At 43.0% G+C, this 23800-nt stretch overlaps 1 protein-coding gene across 1 annotated transcript in view; it reads right to left on the reverse strand.

Moving 5' to 3' along the window:
- SEMA5B (sema domain, seven thrombospondin repeats (type 1 and type 1-like), transmembrane domain (TM) and short cytoplasmic domain, (semaphorin) 5B) overlaps nt 1–23800 on the reverse strand; it is a 135171-nt gene that overhangs the window by 34845 nt on the left and 76526 nt on the right. Inside the window, exons 9-11 of the mRNA XM_010568773.1 lie at nt 21569–21776; nt 19180–19387; nt 4592–4709 (exon numbers count right to left, since the gene is read on the reverse strand). Coding sequence (XP_010567075.1) covers nt 4592–4709; nt 19180–19387; nt 21569–21776 — 534 coding nt within the window. The remainder of the gene's footprint in view (nt 1–4591; nt 4710–19179; nt 19388–21568; nt 21777–23800) is intronic.

Raw genomic sequence — 23800 nt, forward strand, 5'->3', positions numbered from 1 at the left:
GCAGGATCAGTCCCCTGGGCCGCCCCAGGGGGGAAAAGAATTTCTTCTGTTTTACAGACGAGGAAACCGAGGCCCAGAGAGGCTGCGAGCTGCTTGGGAGCCATGCAGAGAGCCAACCACAGCCACGGGAGAAGTGCATTCAAACACTCATTCTCCGAAACACGCTGTTCTGTGCTTATTCTCCAAGTCTGGCACTACGTTAAACACTCACAATGCACCTCCGGTGGGCTGTCATCTTCCCCTCTCACCCATCTACAGCAGCATCAGAAATATGCAGCAGTGGCATGGAAGTAATTTAGATCTGTTACTGCGCTCATCAGGCTGCAGTCGGGGGGTTTCAAGCATCTGTTGTAAACCTTTGTTTGCAATAGATTATCATGTCGTCATAAAAATTTGCTCTGGGCTGCAGGTTACAAGGCAAGATGCCCAGAGAAGAGAACACTGAGTTTTGTTGTTGTTGTTGAATTTGTTGTTTTAAACATGAATGCAGTCAAAAATCAATACAGTTGGGTTGCTGAAAGTCAGGGGGGAAAAAATCAAAAGAACTACTTTGAGATATTTAATACTAGATTTTTATCTCCTTTTTCCTTCTGCCTTACAAAAGTCATAATCCAAGTATTGGATCATTCCTATTCATTTCTGAGCCAGAAAGCCTTGCTGATTCCAGCAGGGAGTTCTGTTCAGAAATCAATGGTATGATATGGCCCGTGGCTTCAATTAAAAAAAAAAAGCTGACAAATAATTATTGGCTCATAAGTGATACTGGGAAGCAACCCAAAAATTAAACAAATAAGCAGCCATAACTGAAATGCTGAGATTTATAAACATGTCACGTTGTGAGTGTGGAAAGTTTTTATACTTAAGAAATTACATATGGATTATTATTCCATCTTTAAATTCATAAAAATATCTTCAAAAGAGCAAACTTGGGAAGTGGGATAAAAACCCATATGCATTGATCTTTTTCAGGAATATCTTTACAAAGCAAACCCTTTGTAGCCAACACAGTGCCCATCAGACAGAGAGGACATCTTTTAAAACACATGTGATCAAATGCCTTTCTCTCACCTCGCAATATTACCAGTTCCAGAGTTCTCGTATTTTATAAACTGCCATACTCCCACCAAAGGCATCACCTTTTTGTTTCTTCCTTGTATCATCTAAATGCTCAAGTGCAGGATCTAAAAATTCAGACTGACCCCTGCTACCAGGATATTTTCAATGTTCATTCTGATATTACAGATAAGGCTAGAAGCATTCCTTGTTCTTTCAATTCATCTATGCTCCTTCTTAGGATTCAGATGTCAACTGTTTATAACTTCGCCAAGTTTTAATTACTTCAGCTGGAAGTTTCCATGTTGGCTGTTTGATAGAAGCTGAAAATTCCTGCAAAATTTCAGTCAAAATATTTCAACCATTTCTAAAATCAAATCTAGGGAAAAAGAATGTCCATCAGTAGCAACCTTTTCCTTGAAACAAACTAGTGTTCAGAGCAAGGAACTGAACTTTATGTCCTTCTAACACCTTTTTGCAGTTCCCATGAAAAGCCATTCAAATCTGTCTAGGGTATAAAGTCCTTGGGAGGTGGGGACGAAAATTCTCAGTTTTCAGAGACTCAGAGATTTTGATCCTGGCACCTGAAGTCTTCTTTGTGCACTGGGCATGCAGTGTGGGCCAGAGCAGGGTTATCCTGGGCATTGCAGCTCTGGCTGGCTGAGCCCACATGAATTGAGAGCAGGGTAGAAATCTGCTAGACACCCCAAAAAAGGAGTGGGGAGACTGGCACTGATTAGCAAGTAAATGGGGTAGCATGGAGCAGATGCCAGATGACCAAGGTAAGGGGTTGCTGGACATGCAGAGTGGGACTGGGATGAAGAGCATCATTTGGCTCCCAGTAAGGCCTGTACACTTTATTGGGAATACTCAGTTCCTCACTTGCCAACCACCATCAACAGTGACCCCATGAGCTTGGCTAATGGAGTTTGTTAGCCAAATCTAAAGTTCCTTTCCTGCTGGTAGCTTATGTTGGCATCAGTAAGATAGAGTAGGATGTGGCTTTTTTCAGTTTTCCTAAAACCAAAAAGCACATCACTCCCTTCTCCCAAGCCTAAGAATAAACAGCATGCAATCATGTATTCAGAACTCCCTGATATGACACATGCACATACAGGAAAAAGAGGAGCAGCATGTCCAATATGTGTCCTATCATTTCTTAATGTTAAAATGTTTGACATCATTGCAACCTTAGCAATGAACCTTTAGGAGGTGCTGGGTGTTACCTGGTAGTAACATATATTAACCATTGCCCAAGGTACTAGGTTAACACTATATGATTAACCCTCTGTCTAAGGTCCCTTAATGTTAAAGCTGGAGAGTAAGAATCTGTGATACAATATAGTGCTGTACGAAGATGTGCAGACTAGCTTTGAACAAGCATGTTTGCACAAGAGCAGCAGTCAAGTTGTGTTAGTGTTGTGGTTGACTCGCACAAATGCCTGGACCCTGTAGGATATAATTCAATAATATGCCAGTTCTGGCTTTAAAAGTTGCTGCATGCCAGTCTCTCAGCTGTGCCAGGACATCTGTTTGTGGGCTAGGCTGCAGAAGAGCTCACTGACATTATCTGGGTTAGGAAAAGTTTACTTGGGAGGGGTGCTTTTAATCTATGCCATGTCACACTTGACTGTGATCTCACATACAGCTGTACCAGCACAGCTGAGCGCCTGGTGCTCGGCCCAGGAAAGTGGGGTGAGAAAAGCCAGGACTTCTTAAGATGGGAACTCATCCAACTAAACTCCCAGACAGGTCTTTTTCAGGAGTGAAATTTGGCACTGGGTCACTGCATTCCCCTACCTTTCCAGTGGTCATTTGCACATGCTGTCCTAGACTCCTGCCTTTGTTGACTACGACCTTCATCGTGCACTGAACACAAGGAAATACTTGGGTATTGCTAATGTAGGTGCTTAAATGAGCCATCCCACTCCACGCCAGTGGTGAATTCATTCCAGCGAGGGGCAGAGGAGAAAGAAAAAGAAAGCACTTGCATGTGGATTTTAAACAGCTTGGCAGCCTGTCAGTCAAAGAGCAAAAGGCTGATGTATGCACCAGAATGAGAGCACCTATATGGAAAATAATCTACAATGGAAATGCTAAAACAAATGTAAAACTAGCACCCCAAGAACAGCCAAAGCTCCTGAATATTCTGTGTGTTTTTATGACCTTGAAACAATGATCTGGAGTAGCCTGTTCCCTAGTGTGCACCACAGCAGACATGTTCAAACTAGAGGATTAACACCTCACACACCTATCAACAGACACACACATTAAGCAGGACGAGATAACAGCATGGGCAATCAAGAAGCACTGCATCCCAATTCAACACAAGAGGGTTATAAACACACAAGCCTCTGAATCCAGCAGTGAAAAACTTAAGCCTGCCAAGCTGAGGATGGATTGAAGTAATGACTAATACTTCCTGGGAAAATATCTGAGAAGTAAGGAAGATAAGGGGAATAAACATCCCAGCACCTCCAGACAGAAACAGCATACTGAAGATATAACCAATGCAGTCCTCTCTCTCTATCTACTGGACTTAGCAGTATTAACATGCTAAGTGACGTTAGATAATAACGATGGACATTAATGAGAATTTATCACCACTACCACCACCCCCCCACCCCCCCAATTTATTTAACAAGACTGGTTTTCCTCCCCAGCCACCTTGCAGGAACAGTTCAAGCAGTAGGAATTAAATTTGGCCAGACGGCTTCTGGGGATCACAGCCAGGAACTGGATATTGTCGTCAAAGGTGGGTGGGTGGGTGTGTGGGAAGGGAGCTGGAGAGCCAACTCAAACTGATTCAAGAAGAGACACTTTTTTTTTTTTAACTGCTCCATCTGATGAAGACCAGGGCAAGGAAAGAAGACCATCTCCTTGCAATATCGCGTAGATTTGGTCTTTGGTCTGCTGAAGTGACTCGCTCTCTTGGTTACACTCCCCCCTTCCCTTGTGTTCTCTAGTACATACTGTATCTTTTTGTGCCATCTGCAAACCACCCATGCATGCCTGGTTTCTCTGCTGCTCCCTAGATGCCTCTTCCTGCCAGTGCAAGACTTCTTCACCAGTGTCATCTCCCGGTCCCAGCTCAGGGATCCAAGAGGAAAATTAACTGAACGCTGCCCAAGAATGCTGTAGTCAGCTAATCTGATTTCCCCGATGTGCAGGGAAGCCAAGGAGATGGCACAGACTGTGGAGCCGCCCTGAGAAAGCTCAAGTTTCATCTGGGGCTTACATGGTTCTCAGCAGTAGCCCAACAGCATGATCCAATCTTCTTCACTCAAGGCATGGGTGGGCACGAGGAGGACTGAGCGATTGTTTTGGGATCCCTCTTTTGGAGCAAACAAATCCATTTGGGGTCTCTGTGTTCTAAACAAGAGGCTGTGCACAGATAATGGTATGTGCCACTGGGCTCTCCATGCTCTCCCATCAGTCCTCACCAGGCTGCCACACACTGACTTTCCGTCTCCCCTCTACACATACGCACACACTCACACCCCAGTATATATAACGTATTTCCACTCCTTCCACTTACTGGGCACTCAGTAATATTTTGAGTCCACAGGCTCATGTTGGAGCTGTCCTCAATGGTGGTGCATCGCTTCTGCTTGTTATCCCAGCCACAATAGGGGTCTCTGGCTCCTAGGCATTCCCTGCATGTGTAAAGAGAAAAGATTAAAGCTCTTTAAGACTGTCTAGCTCTGAAGACACGTATACAAGTATAGTGCTTGTATATGACAGCTGTCAACTGCACCGAGGCTCAGCAGAAGAAACTATTTCTTCTAAGCAGAGGTTTACCTGCTTGGAAGGGGAGAATGGCTGAATAGAAGGGTGATAGGACACAAAGCAAATATCACTCATAGAAGCTGTAGATTAAAAATCAGTTCACTCCTCTCCAAGGCCTAGGGAAAGAAAATGACTTTACAAATTTTAGTCAAAGAACACTTGTCATTGAGATATCTTTGTGCCCACATGTAATCACTCAGCAGGCCAAATCTCACACAAAGCAACCTCTGTGAGTATGTTTTCTGACACTGTGTCCATCCAAAGGGGTTAGACAAGCAGAATTAGCCAATGGACCAGTAATAAAGGCTTTCTATTAGTCTTGGCCTTTGCTGGAACAATGGTTTCATTTATAATCCCAACATCAAGATGTCAGTTTGGAAAAGTCACAGCAGAACATTATTTCTAAGCTTTTGGCTGCTTTGAACACTGCCGTATTCATTTTCCTCCTGAATCCATATTTACAGGCTAAGTGTGTGTTCCCAACATGTGAGCTGCTAAAGAAAAATAACTAGGGTTACTACTGCCACTAAACAGAGAAGGTCGGTCACAGAATTAGTCTGTACTGATAAAATTCAGCTGTATTAGTTGTTCCCATGAGTTGATTTCAAATTGTTAATTTTCATTAAGAAAACATAACAGTACAAGCCACATCATGCATGTATTAGTGAAAGACAAAGAAGAGAGGACTAAAACTAAAAAGATTCGCAACATTATTTTTTATTCCAATGATCCATTCTCTTCTATCACACAAAAGGCTGATAGGATCTTTCCGAAAGACCCAAATGATTTGAAAACTGCCAATTAGACAGCAGCAAGGGACCAAGGGGAAAAAATCAGTTCAAGAAGCTAAACAGGAGAGTAATAACATTTTTTCTAAGGGTAGGTATCAGTATGATAAATGAAACATCAAAAAAAAAAAAAAATCAAATGCAATGAGATGTGAACTGTTGCCTCCCAGAAATCTTTGAAATCCTATTAGCCTGTAATCAGCTGCAAATGAAAAAGCAAGTCCCTTAAGCACAGCTCAAAACACTCTATCAGTCTGTTCTGACTCCACAGCCATTTGCCCCAAAGTAAACACTAGACTGTTTTGCTGTCTGATACCCATTGCTTTATATATGTGTGTGTATATATATATATACATACACATGTGTATATATTATATTTTAATTAGGAATTTCCAGTTTGCTCCTACATGGCAACTCCTATATTTCCTCTACTAAAGATTTCACACACAGACTTGTAAGGAACTTTATCTTTCATGCTTAGGAAGGTAGTTACAATGACTATCTCTACTACATTTTTCCTTCAGCTGCTTCAGCACACCCAAGGAAAAGGCAAAGATGACTTTGCCCCAGCCCCAGGCAACAGAACATCAAATATTTGCCTAGAAAAGACTCGGGATCCTCAGTCCAAGGACACAGAAGGGACACGTGCTGCTTTGCTCATTATTCTGGCTAAGGACCCCCATCCTGCTGTTTTGGCAGCCCCCACCGCCCTCACCTATGACCTGGGGCTGCCACCACATCCAGAGCTGCCTTTGCCATCTAGCAGTCCCTCGGCAAGGGCAGCACCAAATTAATTATGGAGCAGACACCCGGGCATCTGCCCACCCTCTCGGCAACTTCAGGAAGAAACTGGGCAGTTTCTAGAGAAGAAGAAGAAGAAGAAGAAGAAGAAGCAGAGAAGCAACGGAGGGGGGAAAAAAAAGAAAAAAGCCCCTGCTTTTAGTTAGAGCGCCTTTTGGTCAGGCTTTCAGACCCTGACACCGCGTACACGCTATTGTTTCTAACTGCATGAAGCCATTTCGCTGGGCACCCAGCGAGTTGAGAGAGGTCATTGTAATTCATAACAGGGAAGGCTGTTGTGAGCATCACCCTATTATGATACACATTTTCTCTGAATTTAATTTATAGGAAAACATGTGCTGCATAAATTCAGGAAATAATCTCCATATGTTCTGTGCTGCAGCCCTCAGCCACTCCGCAGGCTGCAATATATCCCGGTTAGGCACTGACCACTTTGCTGGCACTATCATAATGTATGTCATGTAGCTAATGTGCTGCTCTTGGCTGAGAGTGGCAAGCTACAGATCCCTAACGGTGCACTCAATGAATCACAGCCTGCGGTCCCCTGCCGCCGCCACTGACCCCCAGCTGATGGGCCATCAGTAACCGAGCTGCAGAGCCGCCAGAAAGCCATGATGCTGGGCCCCGGGAAAAGCCCGGTGCAGTGCTTGTTGGCGGGGAGCTACGTCCATCCCGCGCTCTGCATCCTGGGTGTAATGAATTCCTACCCAGCCTGGGCTCTGCTGGGTTGTCAAAACGCGCACTCTGTAATTTAACAACCATCAAAGTCCGGGACTTCTCCCCATCTGATGGCAGGCCCTCAAAACCATTTGAAATCTAAAAACAAAATAGCTATGCTGGTTGCCTCCCTTCAGGATTCAGAGCCCACTCATCTGCCTCAACTCTGGTGAGAAACCTATTATATCAGCTGACAGCGATAAACTTAAGGGTGAGGAGGAATGTATTTACTTACACACAATTTGCTCCATTTTTTTTTCCCTTTTGTAAGCAGGAAAAGCATTACAATGTGCATTACTGCAAGAGAATAACATTTCTGGCAAATACTTTAAGTGAACACTTCAAAATCCACCCTAATTTATATCCTTACCATATCTTTAGAATATATGTCACTATTTATGTCATTAAAAGATAAAAGCACACCAGCAAACACACACACCAAAAGACAAGTACAGGTATGCATACATGCATGCACAGATCAAAATGCTTCAGAAATATGCTGTCATTCTTAGTAGACCAGGCACCACGGTGTGGAAAAAATGTAGAGATATCACAGCATTTCCCTGTGCTCAGAACACAAATTGAAACGTTTACATGTAAATACCATTTCGTATTATGATACCACTGAAAAGTCTCACACAGGCTGTGGGACCCCAAGTCTCTGAGGGCAGTATTTAAATACTGTGAAATAAGATACAAAGGAGTTTACATGCTATAATGAAATTCTGATGTTTCAAAGGCAATGGGACTCCTGCCACTGGCTCGGTGGGGCCAGATTTCATACCATACGTACAGGGAACACCACACTTAGGTCTCCTCCGTGGCAGGCTGGGAATGACTCAAGGAACTAATGACACACTATTGTCTCCCATCGTAATTCACACAGGTAGAGGGAACCTATTATCCTAGAAGACTACCCAAGCATAGCAGGTTAACACTGGCTATATTAATGCTAATGACTCAGTTAATGAAATCCCACAAAGTGGGATGCTTGTGGAAGTAAGACAGTGATGATACCACACGGTCTGTGTCCCCAGTTCCCCTCTGGCTGTCTACTAATTGTAGTGTATTCGGTGAGGACTCAGGAGAATACCTCTTGACGGATATCTAAGAGGTTGGATTTATTATGACAGGGCATTATCATCAATTGCGATTCACTTTAATTCATTGCCTCGCAATAAATGTCTTATCTGAGGCATAAAGGCATACACTGAAAATGCTCAATTGAAAAACAATTTCATTTGTATCTCCTATTCAAGGTATTTTTTTCTCTGGTTCCTTATTCTCACTTACCAAGGACATTTGCATGAAAATAAGATCTTACTCATAAGAGCTCACCTGCTGCCTTCTGTTTGGGAGCTGTAAGCCTCCTTGTTGTTGGCTGTTGCAATCATTTCTACAGCAGTGATCTGGGATAACACAAAGGATTAAGAGTCTGCAAGTGGGGCACTATCCACAGCCCACTGAAGTCAATGGAAACTCTTACCTATGACTCAAAGGAGTTTTTATGGGGCCTTTGAAGCCTGGCATTGCCGAGCCTTCACTAATAACATGTGCTGTAAAAAGGCTTCTGCTTCCAAGATGCTGGTCCTGCCCAAGATCTCCTTTCTTGTAATAGCCTGAATGACGTCTTCTTTCAGAATCTTCATTAAAGCTTAAACGTCTGTAGTTCAAAAGTTTTTCATTCCCTCTTTCATTTCCTCTGGGTCTAGATAACTTCATCTTTTGGTCATTTTTCCCTGAGAGTTAAAACTTCAGACTGTGTAATAAATGGATCATCAAATCAATAGAACCAGACCCAAGACATTAGGCTTTGACAGACCAAAGGGAAGAAAGAATTACTAGAGCGCCTTCCCATTCTTACTACCAGACAGAAGACACACAAAAACGCCATTTTGTACCAAAAGCCACAAAACTGTCATCCAGAGCATTCACACTGAAGGACTCTGCTCCTCTCATCTGCCAGGACGTGCTTGCTCTCCCAGTTTTTGTTTCCTCTCTTTTCATTTACCTCTTTCTCTCTCCTCTTTGGTGACTTAAAGCAAACAGGAATGGAACGACAGGACGTGATGATCTGCAGAGGTAGGGCTCTGCAGGGCAGACCCAAAGACTGCGAAGCTCCCTTCCCAAACTGTGTTTGCTCACAAAACCCTTGCGCCAGGAGAGGGTTCTGCATTTTTGCTGGTGAGTTAGGAACCTGCAGTGAACATCACGTTTGCCAGGGAGATACGATAACTGTCACAGCACCTGGTCCTTTAAACCCCCATGGCCATCACCGGTTAGTTCATGAGAGGCACAGAGATAGCAGCGCTATCAACTGGTGCGGTGCAAACATTTATAAGCCTGATCCTGCAAGGCACTGAGCAACGCTCATCTGTGCTCAGCATCTCAGGAGCATGGGGAGCACCAGAGTTCACCTTGCTTTTTTGGGAAATAAGAACTCAGAATTTCACACTGGTTTGTTGCACTCTTTGAGCAGTTAACGCCGAGGGAACAGCCCTTTGCAAGCAATAAGGGGGTCTTAGCTGTGCCTGTTGCAAGCATGAGGCTGTTTGGCAGACAGGCATTTCCTGACAAGGTTAGCTTACTGTCCCATTGCTATCAACCTGCAGAGGGGATGAACTAAACAAATAATCATATTAGCTTCCAGCCAACCAAATCATAATTACTGACAACCTCAATAGCCTGTGCAAGGAAGAGTGGACTTCTGTCTTCCCTAAAGCCAGATGGCATGAAAAGAGAAGAATAAGAATCAAAAGGATGTTCGTGGCTTAAGAAAACAAGATTAGAAAGGGGGAAAAAGCACCAGACCTTCAAACAATTCCTCCAATTTTGATACCTTTAAAAATTCAAACTGTAGAGATGAGTTAGTGATCTGTACAAATCCATTATCTTTCCCCACTGAGAAGAGAAGCCAAGTGGAACTGAGCTGCTTTAGTCAGATGCTGGTCAAGTAGCAGCTTCATTTCTCAGCTCGTGAATACAACATATTCCATGCCAGATGCTGCTGCCCTTTCCTCAAGATGAGTAGCCACATACTTCATAAGCAATTAATGGGGCTATTTGTGGAGCAAGGCACTACTCGGGAAGAGCGTACTACAGCTCACAGGTACCACCACTGTGAGGGCTCCAGTTGATGTTAATCTGGACAGACAAGGTTTGGTATTTTGGCATTTGATATTGGACGCAGAGGCAGAGAAGCTGAAGTGTGCATGTGTTGTGTATGTGTGTAATTTATCACCCACACATGCTTAGCATCAGTGATTGCTGCTCTGCACATGATTTGTTTTGAATGCATAAATTAAAGCCAAGGTGTAAAACGACCTCTAAAACTGAAGTCTGCTTATGAGCCAAACACATGTAACTTATTTGAAAGAAGCAGTGCACAGACAAAGGATTTTCAGAGGCAGTTTCACCTCATTTTCCTTTCCACATCAGGGACCTTGGCTTGCTAGTTTCCACCTCCTGCCCTACCATTTTCAATACCACTTTAATCGATTGTGGTTTATAGATTATGGCCTCACGCAATCTACACAACAAACTATTCCATTTTTTACTTTCTGACATCCCATTCCATCATCTTTTAGCAACAGTGACTTCTTTATTGGATAGGTGTTTATTTTTATTTTTAAAGCTGTGAAATAAAACAACATTGCATTTATTCAAATATGAAGACTAATGCCACCCTGAGAAAAATTCTGATTAAATCTGGATTTATGTTTACATCAGTAAAGCAGGTTATTAAAAAAAATGAATAAGTGTTCCTCCACAAACACTATTGGAAACTCTTGTCACTGTGCCAAACAAAGCTGACCTCTAATAAAAACAAAAGTACAGAGGGCCTCTGACTACCAGTGATGGGATCAGTCATCCACAAGAAAACTCAGATACTATTAAAGTCCTAATGAAAGGAATAGCCAGAAGGAATTCCTGAACGCAGGGCATGTTTGTCTGGATTGCGAAGCACAACCATTTCCTAGCCTCAGCAGGCTTTTGAGCCTTAAGAAAACATGCCCCCCAGGGCTGCCATATGGAAAGAGGCAGAGGGGACTAGACATCCTTTTGGAAAGGCAGCTTGGGCAAATCAGTGCACTCAAGTGTTATTCCCTGTCTCTGCCCTGTGTCAGTCAGTGTCTGGAGGCGACTGTCAGATTAAGATGTGCTCTGCTCCTGCATTTCTGCTCTGGGGCTGCAGATCTGAGACTTCTGTGTGAACATGGCAAATTCCTGTAGTCTGGTGGCATAGGTAGATACAGGAAAGAGGGTGGTTTAGGTAAGAGCAAATCCACTGTAAGGGGCACAGACAGGTGCTTTATGTAGCCTCTGCAAGATGCTGATGATTTAAGAACACAAATTATGCTAAAATGGAAACTCAGGAAGGGAAAGAAAACTGCGAAGGTAGGAAACTTGGAAAGAAATGTGAGTGATGATAAAGAAACCTGAAAACAGTCTACAGTTGCTCACCCAGGCTGCACAAAGCAATCCATATTCAAGCAGCTCCTTTGTGAAAGCTGGATTTTGTTAGGCTCTGGGTAATTATTTTCTGCTCAACAAGATGTAGATTCAACCAGACAGAGCCTTTGTAGATTAATGTATGTTGAAAAAGGCAAATAAATATTAGACCACCTACTACACCCTGAGGATCTAACACATCTCTTGTCCAATGCAGAGCTATTTTAGCATTGCATAAGGGCCAAAATGGTCCTGCCAACATATTCCCCATTGCTTTTTCCCATGTAGTTATAAAAATGCCATCAAGCAATGTCCATTCCACTTTTTAACAAGAGACAACATCACTTAAGTAAATGGATATTCTTGAAATCCAGCCCTATCCCTTTGCAGACTGGAGTGTTCCCATAAATCTACAGTACTTAGGTATTTTGACATGTAAAAGACACCAGACAGTACAATATTATGTTTTTCTACAACCCATACATATTTTATGTACTTATATGTACTTAAATTTAAACTTAAACCAACAATAACAAATTTGCTTTGGCTCCAGATACTTCCTCCTCCCCAAGCAGGTAAAACAGCCCATCTCCTAATAAAAAGTTAATGATGCATCTGTAGCAATATATTCATTCAGTATTAACATTGGACACATTTGTGTTTTACATTGCAAATGCTGACTGGAAGTTTGAGACATGAAGCAAACCACCCATGGCAGCAGTAAGGCTGTAGACTTCGCATCAGGAGCCATATCACTGAATATGACCATTGCCTAGAATACAAATCTTATGACATAATAGTAGCAAATTGCAAGAATTGACAGATGCAATGGATATCTGCCCTGGGGCTTGCTGGTAGCTTTAGTTATTAATCTTGTTTGTATAACAATAGCATCAATGTCATCCTAACATTACATATTCCAAGAAAACTACCTGCTTTCCTGTCAGTCGCCACTGTGTTGAAACTAATTTCACATAGCCCACCTAGCAGGCATCAGATGGTAATGACTTTTAGACACCATTGATCTGAGTTGGCCTAAAGCCAGCCTGCTAGAGGTAAAAGGATCCATACACTAAATCGTTCCCGATCTTGCGAGCTAAGTCATGTTGGCAGCACGCTTTAAAAATAAGGAGCAAACAAAAGCCCTTGGCACATTCAACCCCCCCGCTTTTTCCTCCCTCCTAGCAAATCCAAAGCCCCCCAAAACAAACTGGCAACCTGGTCATGATAGTAAGGAGACAAAAGGCACTGAGCCCTGAAATTAGCTGATTTTGTTTGGCTTTTCTGAAGTGACCTTCATCTGTTTCAGCAGTAGTATAACCCCAGACTCTGGCTACTGCTAAATTCCCCTTCTGCCACAGTACCATTCACTTGGGGCCATTTACATAGTTTGGAGCTAAAAGTGGGAGCCTAAAAGTGTACAGGCAGCTTAAAATGAATGTAAAGCTTGTCATCGGTTTAAGCATTTAATAGAAATGGGAAAAACTGTAATAATTCATCTGGTTCAGAGCAGAGCCCCTTTCCACTCTTTCATCCCTGTGTCCTCTCTTTTTCAGTGATGAAAACACCAGCAATTTCAGCACAGGCTTATTCCTCAAACTCAGCCTCTTGCTGGTTTCCCTACTGGCCCCACATTGCATTCCTCTCCTCCCTGTTATTTGTGATTCCTTCATACTTAAATGACATCTACAAAGTATGCTATTTTCTTTCTTCCATGCCATTAAAGATAATGTCAAATAAGATGAAACTGAAAACCAATCTCTCTGGTATCTCACTGGAAACATGCCCCTGCTCCCTACATTACCGCTTACCCTTGCCTTCTTTTTTTCCAATTTCAGACACATGTGGCTACGTCCCTTTCCCAGACAGTTCAAATGAAGCTCTTCAGCTGCTATCCTGAAATCCAGGTTTCTTAGACCTGTACCATCCCCTCAAATCCTTAAGGTCCATATCCTGCAAATAGTGTCGATGCGTTTAACTTTACATATATAAGCAGTTACATTAAAGAAAATGGGAGTAATTGCCTGCTACAGCAGATGCAAATGTGTTTTCAGGATAGAGAAAATGGTATAATTTCGTACTTCTATTTAAAGAACACAGATCCATTTCATCTACCAAACTTCATTCTTTCCAAGAGCTTTAGTGATCGTGGTTCTGTTTGATGTCTTCATTCTCAGTCAGTGGGAGTCTCGCTATTTACTTAAATGAAACCAGAATGCCAAACCAGATGTTTAGTGATTTATTCTGATGTATTATTGGGTACCGTGGATGACAAAACATTGGGCTGAGCACTCTCCTTTCTGCCTATGAAGTCTTCCAAAGCTTTTCAACGTTATTGGTGGCACAATAATTAGCTAATTCCCTTAATTTTGGAGAGGCCGTATCAGCCAAAGCAGATGGAAATTGATGATTAAGCTTGATCACAACATTTTTGTAGGCTGTTACCTTTCCTTTTGCTTCTGTTTTTAAAAGGATGTTCAATGCCCTGGATATTTTTTAAAACTCTCAGGGAGAAGATTTTCAAAACAAAATCTGGGCCAGATTTTCAACAGCCTCAGCTCAGAAGAAGGGGCTGGATTTTCAAGGTCTTTGATGAACAATCTGTCCATCAGCGTTACCTCAGCAATCTGCTGGATGCTGGGCTTCACTGAACAAGTCCCTGCTTTGTTGCCTCCCCTACTGCTTTTAACATTTTCTCCCCCGCGCTTTTTACCCAACAATAGTTCCTTGTTTGTCCTTTGAGGAATTATCATCATTCTGATGAAGAGGTCAGAGGATTTCCAGGCCATATTCAATTTACTCTTTCCCCCAAACTGGGAAATTTTTAGATCTCTTCCCAGACCGTATTATTCCTCCAATTAAGTTCCCCAGCAGTTTCACTCCTGAAATCTGGCAATTCTGTAATTCTGGTTTTGCAGTCCTAAATTCAAGTGCTTCATTCCTTTGTTACAGAGGATTTTGCACCATATAAGGAGTAAAAACCAGGATAAAATAACAATAACCACGAAAGCAATCCTCCATACGATATCTCAACCCCCTTAAAGTATAGTGTGGACGTGGTACAGGGACCATGCTTGGAGCTCCAGTTTTGCACTTGGGAGAGAGAAAGACAGCACAAAACTCTCTGTTTCTTTACGGTGGCTGCTGACCCTTTTCTTCCAAAAACTCCCTGGCGCCATTTCAGGAGTTACTCACCTATACGTACTTAGTTGTCTGATCACTGGCCCAGAGCTATTTAGAGGTGAATTGTGTTTCTCACACAGATCTCAAGTCAGCAAATAAGAGTACTTGTCAGCTGAGTCATTTGTGCTAGCTTTGCATTAAGCACCATGGCTGGAGGGGATGTACGGCAGAATTTAGGCCAAGTAGGAGGGCAAAAGCTCAGCATCACTCAACAGCAAACTCCATGCAACCGGGTCAAAAAAGCAGGCAGAGTTCAAATGAGAGCATGTCATAGCTTCATGAAAGAAGATCTGGCTCTCCCGATAGCCTCGGAAGCAGGAGTATCTCCACTGGCATGAGGCTGACCTGAGGTGTCACTCACACAACCTGATGGGGTACCCACACGTGAGCACAGCATGACAGGGAGAGGACAGGCAAGACAAACTATTCTCAGAACCACACTGTACACCCCAAAATTGCAACCTGTGGCATGCGAAGTGCAAATTTTATGCAGAAAACTGGATGGAGGAAAAGGAAAGCATGAATATCAACATAAAGTCCATTAAACTGCTCAGGACAGGGAGAGCAGAAAAGGTGGGTATTCAAGAGACCATCTGGTCTCATTCCCGAACACATTTTCTTTTCCTCATTTGAATGTGTAATCAAAAAAATGTCTACAAAATCACTCCAAGGTCTGCCTCTGGGTTTCTGTCTGCTCAGAGGCCCATGGTCCTGATGCTGCAAAGCGGCAATACAAAGAGATCACAAAGTGTTCCCTGCAACAACCAGCTTCATTTTCCTACCTGTTCGATTGCAGTTCCTAAAATTAATAATCTCACCCCGCTCTTTGAAAAGATTACTAAACTACCCCTACAGATAGGCCCTGCCTGAAAATAATGGTCCAGATCTGAAGTCCTCACGTCTCTAAAATTCAGATTCAGGATTTTGTTCAGACACATTCTAGAGAAATGGTGGTGTCGGTGATAAAGCTGCTGTGCTCCTCTCCAAATATCCCTCCCCAAAGCTTGGGGGCAACTTGAGGTAAAAATCCAAGCTCATTTGAAAATTGTAGGGAGGTTACAAAGATTTCAAAGCCATGCAAAATCCAGCAGCAAGCACAGCCAAGCTACCACCCAGCAAAGCAGCCTTCAAAACACACTGCATGTTCAAAGGGCTCGTAGGTTTTCCTCGTGTTGGGCATCTTCCTAATAGTCTCCAGTGAGAGTGGGGAACGGCAGCACTGAAGCACAACAGTAAAACACATGCACAAGGCAAGGTCCCTGCAGCCAAGTCCAGCCTGTAAATTTGGGCAGCTGACATTACAGATGTTTTCCCATTGCCCTGTTGCTAAGACTGGCTGTTCTGAAAAGACAGATTGAGACAGGTCAGTGGGCACACACAAAACACTGCTCAGACACCTAGAAATATATTGGGTCAATGAACTACACCAAGACATGGGACTGAGTTTCTGGTCACCATTTAAGAGATTAAATTGATGCCGTGTCAATAAACAAACAGTAAAGGAGATTGCAGAAATCTTTTTCCCTTTCCATCTCTTCCCTTCGCTGCTACTTTTTCCTCTGCCCCATTTCTGAGCCTCAGTACCAAGCCCCAAGGTTTTAAAGCAGCACAGCAGCAAGGATTGCTGGAGGGGATCAATGCTAGGATCAATTTTCTCTCGATACATGATAGCCTGTTCCAGGGAGAAGGGAGAAGGCAGGGTGAAGGCAAGAGCTCTATATCAGCAATCACGAACCCACATCAGCCCCCACGGTGTAAAAGGCTGCAAAGTTTCCTGATAACATAGGGCAGAGCCAAAGAAAACAAACAATGTTGTGGTATTCCTGCCTGGGAGGCACAAATTCTCCATCACCTCCAAGCTTCCTGAGCCCCCATCAAAACGATTACATTATAAAAACTGCTGAAACCAGAGCTTTTCAGGGAGACCAGTCAAGAAGTCACAGCACAACAAAAAAGTAAGCGGGGGGTGTTGTAAGGGTGGGAGCCCTTCTTCCCGTGGTGGCTGTATATTGGCATGTATTAAACATAGACACAACAATAAGCAATAAATCACAGCCCAGGAGAAGTGCCAGGTGGAATGCACTGGAGGAAATTAAAACATCCTTCTCGATACAGTTCAGTATTGAAAGAAGTACAAAGGAGGCCAAGTTGACTTATCACCTACATAGCCAGGATGCTAAGGGCAAAAAGGGTTCCAACATTTGCAGCTGAAAAATTTGCAGTTGAATAATTTCCTACAAAGAGCTTAGCTTAAAAAGTAATAATAATATAACAAACATCCTTTTAAACAAATAAATAAATAATGGCCTTCCTTGGCGTTCCTAAGTTTTCTTCCTTTTTTCCTCCTTTTTTCAAATGCACAGTCCCTCCACGAGACTCAGCCATGGGGCAAAGGATCCACTGCAATGTAAACAAGTACACTAGCTGGCCGGCACCTGAATTCAGCAAATTCTGACCTCCCACATCGCCAAACGTATGCACCCACCGTGCTGTCAGGTGACTCTACCTCATGTACTTTGGTATTGCCCAGTGGCTGGCTTAAATTGCCTAAAAGTATCATGAAAGCAGTCAAGAGAGGCAGAGTTTGAGTCTCCATTCCCCAAAGAGCTGGACTGCTTCCTTATTTCACTGAAAAATGCCTCCAGAAACTTTGTGTTAGAAAAAAACGGTATTTGTACACAAGCTTGCCAGTAATTTCAGCCAGGACTCAGTGCCGTACAATGCATAAAACTGAGGCTGCTTGCGGCCACCAGCAGGCAAGGGAACTTCTTTGGAGCCCGGTTTTTGTTAAGCTTATACTAGCAGGGCACTGCCCTGCAGCCCACAGGTCCTAAATTGATGGTGCTCCTGTGGGGTACCCCCACCCATCTGCCCTCCAGGCACCGCTGCTTTTTCCCTGCTTGTCCCTTTTTTAGGCAGTTGAGCAAACCTCCACCATTTGAGTTTTAATGGAAGTGTCATACAAAGTACTTACGCAGGCTGAAACTGGGACACGATCTATAAATTACCGGAAACCTGAACTCAAGATGAGGAAAAGAAAGAAAAGGAAGAACTCATTTCTCTTGAAACTGGATCATATATATGTATATACACATAAATATTCTCAAACTGAAACTCTCCAGGACAGCCTGAAGAGGACAGCTGTTATGTTCTACCTTTTTAAATCTCTGCTTTTAAGGGCTGAGGACAGGATGGCATTTTCCAACTGTGGTTCTCTTTCTCTTACTAAACACTTTTGTGTCAGCCTGTCTGTATAAGCAACTAAACCTTTACACATTAAACACTTCTGTGTCAAACTTGCAGTAATGACCAAGTTACATTTTCTGAAAGGGATAATTAAGAGGTTCAGTGAAAATAGAAAGAGCTGGTATTTTTATATTTAGACAGACATGAATTTAGTACAAGCTGATAGATAAACTCTACTTGTTGAAAATAAAATGATGGTGACATTTTCTGTATCAGGTTTTTTTTTGGCAAGAGAACAGGGACATCTTGCAGTAGGCCACGAAAGAGGGAATCCGTTTGGACGTTGCTAACAAAATCCTTCCTCTTGTCTAGCACAGAGGACATCAGTTTCAGACAAAACTCTAGTCAAGGAAAGCAAGCAAAGGCAAGAGAGGAAAAGGAAGAATGTTTTTAAGAGATGTAAACAAGCAGTTACCCACAGCAGACCCCACTACACACTCAGGGAGATTATTTGAGCATATGTCTCCATCAGTTGGTAACACACTCTTTCACCTGCTTAAATGGGGGGATACCATTTGGATGCAGAAACCTTCTACATACATTTCTGGGTGGAACACTGCTCCGGAGCCAGCCAGCTCCGGCTGACAGCTAAAAAAGGTCTTTTTTCCTACTCCCTTTAAAAGGTACAATCAAGGCACAGAATCTACCCAGGTGTAAGGGGTGTCACACATAGTTGAGATGAGCTATTGGATTCCAAAAGCAATAACAAGTTGCCATGCAGCCCAGCCCTGCCTCATCAGATGTTTGTGAGGTGATCACGCGGATAAGCCAGGATATGCTGGCTGCAACCCAAATTCAGAAACCTGCAGCCATACTGCCAATAAGAACTACTAGCAAAACACATGGAGTTAATAAAAGCAACACGGAAATGTCAAGTTAAAAAAAAAAGCAGTAAATATTGCAAGCCTTTCCTTGGTAAACATACAATTAATTTCTGATGAGGACTAATTAATATTTACCAAAAAAAATATTGCTCATTCTCATTGCTCCTGTCATGAATGTATCTATCAGGAGATGCACTTTCAACAGTGTCTTTTGTCTTGTAGTGATGAAAAAAAGCCTTCTAAACTGAATCAGACTATAATATGTTTCCCTGGTGCTTTTCTTTTTAACCTGAAGTGGAATATATCAGAGCTGTAAATTTGCTTACCCTTCTGTTCTGTACATGGAGCATCTCTCCAGAGGAATTTTAAGCACTCCATTATTTAAGCCCACAAAGAGCGACCTGTCGCTGTGCAGGATTTGGAGACTCTTGATTGCTTCCCGTTGTCCATCGGGGAGGATCTGCATTTCCTCTAAATAACAGCTCCTTAGGCTCCTGTTAGTGCTAGAAAGGGCCTTCAAGATGGTGCCGTACTCTAATGGAACAAGAAACAAGACATGAGTAAATCTTGGAGGCATTGACTTCATTTCATACCTGCCTAAAGAGGGAAATATTAATGTCATCTTTACACAGCCACTTTAAACCTAGTTCTGGGTCACCTGCTGCATGTGGTAGAAAGAGCTCCAGCTACATCGTTACAATCCTCAGCAGTTCTCAGACACTCCAGAAACCGCCTGTGAATGCATTTCAATGAGAATCCAGAAGGATGTGAACCATCTGGAGAGTGAATACCTGGAAATATTTCCCAGTTGGAGCACTGAGGCAGAAAAGATTCTGCTCCCCTTACCAGTGAGTTATACAGCAAGGTGACCTGAGATAGCAGGGATCATTTCTGGTGCCTCGAGTCTGTATTTCTTTTGGTTTATGGAGCAGATCGGTGTGATTTGATGCCATGACAAATGACAACAGATGCAGCGGCCCTGCTGGAAATCTCAGAGGTCTCCGTAATGACTGCATGGGTCACGGATCTAATTGATCCTCTTCCTGGAAGAAGCCGTCCTGCCAGCTTGACAAGGGGATGTCATGGCATGAGCTGTGCATACACAGAAACTTATATGTTTGTCTTCACAGTGCTCTTACCTAAACAACTTAAAGATGTGATAAACTGTGGGAGTTTTATGCTGGGGAAAAGGGGGCAACCACACCATTTTTCATTAAAACCCCAAAGAGGTCTGTCAGCCCCGATTGTTCCTGAAGCTTAATTTTTCTATCCTGGTAACTTCTGTATTGGCACCAAAGCTCAGCAATTTACAGTGGCAGGGTTGGCTGCCATGCAGTGCTTCTCTTTCACTTAGAAGGGCCTTAAGTGTGGAACAAGACTGAGGCCCAGGTTGGGGCTCGGTTTGTCTCAGGACTGGGTTTGTGTTCAGGGCTGCCTCTGGGCAGGGACATCTACTGAAGTATTTGACTGATTTAAATGTTTCAGGTCCAGCAGAGCTTACTCTTCAGTCACCACTAACCAGGGCCAGAAAGCAAACACGAATAAGGAGGTAAGGTTATGGCAGTGGACCTTTCTACACAAATGATACGAGGCAGAAAGTATCCCAGCTTTCTCTCAGGCTTTGTAGCTGGGACTCCTCACTTAAAATATCAAGATATCAAAATGGCAGAACCACATTGTGTTTCCATTTAAGTACAATCTTCTCATCATAATCAATGTCCATGGAGGCTCCCACAGGGGGAATGTTACTAGAACACATCCAAGATGATCACTTTTGAAATAAGTGGTGGTAAAAGTTAGATAAATTATGACACAGTCCTGGAAGGTGGTAACATGAGAATGAGGCAATGACTCTGCATTCAGATGTGAGATTAAACTAACACTTATGGAGGCAATCCATCTTATTCTAAAGTCAAAGCTTCTGCAATAGAGGATAACAACATTATACCCATGAGGCTGGCCATATGCTCTGATTAATCAAACTATTTAATTTAACCTCTATCATTAGTATGAATATGGGCTAAGACAACCATTTATAACACTTTGTCCTTCTTCAGCATCTTTCATTTATCCAAGATTTCTGTGCTTTTCAGAAGAGGCAATGTGTCCTGCTAATTACAGAATGGCAGTAGAAATCAAGAGACTAAATCATATACTTAATTCTACCACTGGCTTGCTATGCTACCACAAAAAAGCACTTGCCTCAGCTTCCCCATCTGCATTACATCTCAGTGCATGCCCATTCCCGAAAGCACTGGGAGTCATACGCCAGCAGGCACATGGAAGTGCAAAGAAAGACATAATTAAAACCTTGGGCAAGCCTGGAGGTTAAGTATTATTATTGCTTATTTAGAGATGAGTATGTCATAGCGCAGGGAGGCTACTTACATGCACAAAACCACAGAGCATTTCAGTGACCTTTGCTCTTCCCCACTGTTGTGTATTAGCCTGATTAGTTGAAACATGTTTTTATACAAGGGAGAAAAATGTTATTGTTGTTTTTAAACACAATGTAGATTTATGGTCTGTTCACTTGGGACTCTGCCTCAGGTCCTCCATCCTGCTTTTAATTTACTCAGGCAAACTAACTTCCATGCAGTTTTGTGCCAAAATGGTATTGAATGACAACTGTGTAATGACATCACGACCAGGGTCCCAGAGCTGCTAGGTCTACGAGCAAGTGGAGGGAATTTTCTCAAGCCCTGATGCTCTTACCTGTTCCAATATACATCACGTGGTAGAGAGTATCCTTCCCCTGAACAATATCAACCACCAGCTTGGAAAATCGAATGCTGTCCTGAGTCACGTACGGATCTACAGTCACCGGCTGCACGACGTCATTCATCAGGAACAAGCGCTGCGCATCCTGCAGGACTCTCTCCGTCAGGTTCTCGTTAGGGCTGTCATCACTCAGCGTCCCACACTAAACATGGAAGATTGCACTTCAGCACCTGCATTTTCTCCCCACTCCAGCAGCCTAAGACCAAACCCTGGAATTCTTCTGGAAACCCATGTCCTGTTGATTTCCTGGGGAGGTGGGTCTGTGTGAGGGTCACAGGATCAGGCCCTTAGCCTGATCATAGGTCCTCAGCCTACTGGTCCACTGACCAGCGATGTGGTGTTTCATTCCCTTGTGATACCCTGCAGCCAGCACATCAGAAGGGCAAAAGGCATTAACAAACCGAGGAGGAAAACAAAGAATTAAAACTAGCTGTAGAAAGATTTAAAGCTAGCAGTGGACAGAAAGTTTTTGCGGTGATAAATCCTTGGTGCATTTCAAATAATCTTCAGACTCTACCTGGCATCTCAGTCTACACAATGCATGGAAACTGGAGGTTAAAAAACCTGAAAAACGGGTTGGTTTTGCATCAAAGAACCCAACTCACCACATTGCTTTTCTCTGATGTGCTCCATTCTGAACAGACCACTCCGGTTTCATTTGAAGCAAGTCAGGTTAGCCACTAGCTCCCCCCTCCCCACATGCAGCTCTTCTATCACCACAGTGCATGGCAGATCAGCCTGTGTTCATCCATCCTCTGGCACCAAGGGGTGCACTGAAATAGGACTCAATGCCCTTGTCCATCCAGAACAGGAGGGAAGAAGAGAGCTCATCTTGTGTTCTTTTCCACACTAACGTAACTCCTACCAGGTGGATAGCACATTTTAAAGCTTGAGTTTCTATCTCACGCTAATCTCTAGAATTCAGCATTTTTCAAAAGCCAATGCAAGATCAAACTGTCCATGTCAGTAATCAGAGCTGGATCTTCACTCTTCCCCACAATGCCATGCATGGTGGGCAGAAGATTTAGTACCCCAAAAGACAGCTGGGTGACTGGTTATATATCTTGCTCAAGGCCATGGGAGTCAGTGGTACAACTAGAAATCCTGCTGACTCCCATACTCAGTCCATGGAAAACTTCGCTTCTCACTAAGTGAAGCTCACACCTGAGTAACTTCATTAGAAAAAAACCCACAAATTTATTTTTCTTCATTTTGGGTCCAGGCATTTGGGCTTTCCTTGGAAAAGAAGTTAGTATACTGTGAATTAGGATGTCAATTTACAGCACTCCAGCTACAGTGTGCAAATTTCCCATGTGCATACTCTCGATATGCATCAAAGCAATTCTTTGCAGCGTGGCCGCCTTTCCACGGTGCACCATGCAGAGCTTCTCTTTACAAGGTGCTACAATGAGTTGACAGGAATTTAGCTCACATTTACACAATAAACACAGATCCTAACGGCTGGTGTACTAAGCCCTACAATATTTTGGAGCTTGTGTGAACTAGGTGAACAGGGTGATACTAATTCCCACCAACTATGAACATGGTCATTTTTTTATCAGCTTAGGCATCTTCCTGAGTAGCCAGACTAAGGAAACTTCAGTGGGTTTTTGATGTGTCCTCAAGTGGGTTTTAATGGTTTTTTTTCTATTGCAATGGTCTTTTTTAGTTCATGACTCATCCCACGTTCTAAAGAGTTTTTAGATCTCTCTCTTCTGCTGTATCCTGTACTCCTTTTGGTTTACAGTACTGTCTTGCTTTGCATGCTTTTATCCCCACTCACTTTCTGTTCTAGAGTGTCACTGAAGGAGGAGTCCCAGTGGCAGGAATGTCATTGTTGGTTTTGTTTTCTATTCTCATCAAGTCACAGATAATCCTTTTGGTCTATTGGCAGCCCACGTGCTGACACAGCATCCCTCTGTTTTGGTTTTATTTTGTTTTGTTCTAATTTCCTGATTATCTGCACTGCCCTGATCCTCTATATCCTTCAGTATTTCTCCTTCCTCCCTGCAAGAAAAAAAAAATAATTCTGGCATGCTTCCCTCATCTTCCTTTGTGAACACTGAGGCAAAAAAATTAATTTAATTTTTTTGCGATATCTGCCTCTTCTGTCACTAAATTACCCTTGTCATCTCCTAAAAGCCCTTCACTGACCTCTTGTTCCTC

This window comes from Haliaeetus leucocephalus, unplaced genomic scaffold, assembly GCF_000737465.1.
Source record: "Haliaeetus leucocephalus isolate CR32 unplaced genomic scaffold, Haliaeetus_leucocephalus-4.0 Scaffold1, whole genome shotgun sequence".
Taxonomy (NCBI): Eukaryota; Metazoa; Chordata; class Aves; order Accipitriformes; family Accipitridae; genus Haliaeetus; species Haliaeetus leucocephalus.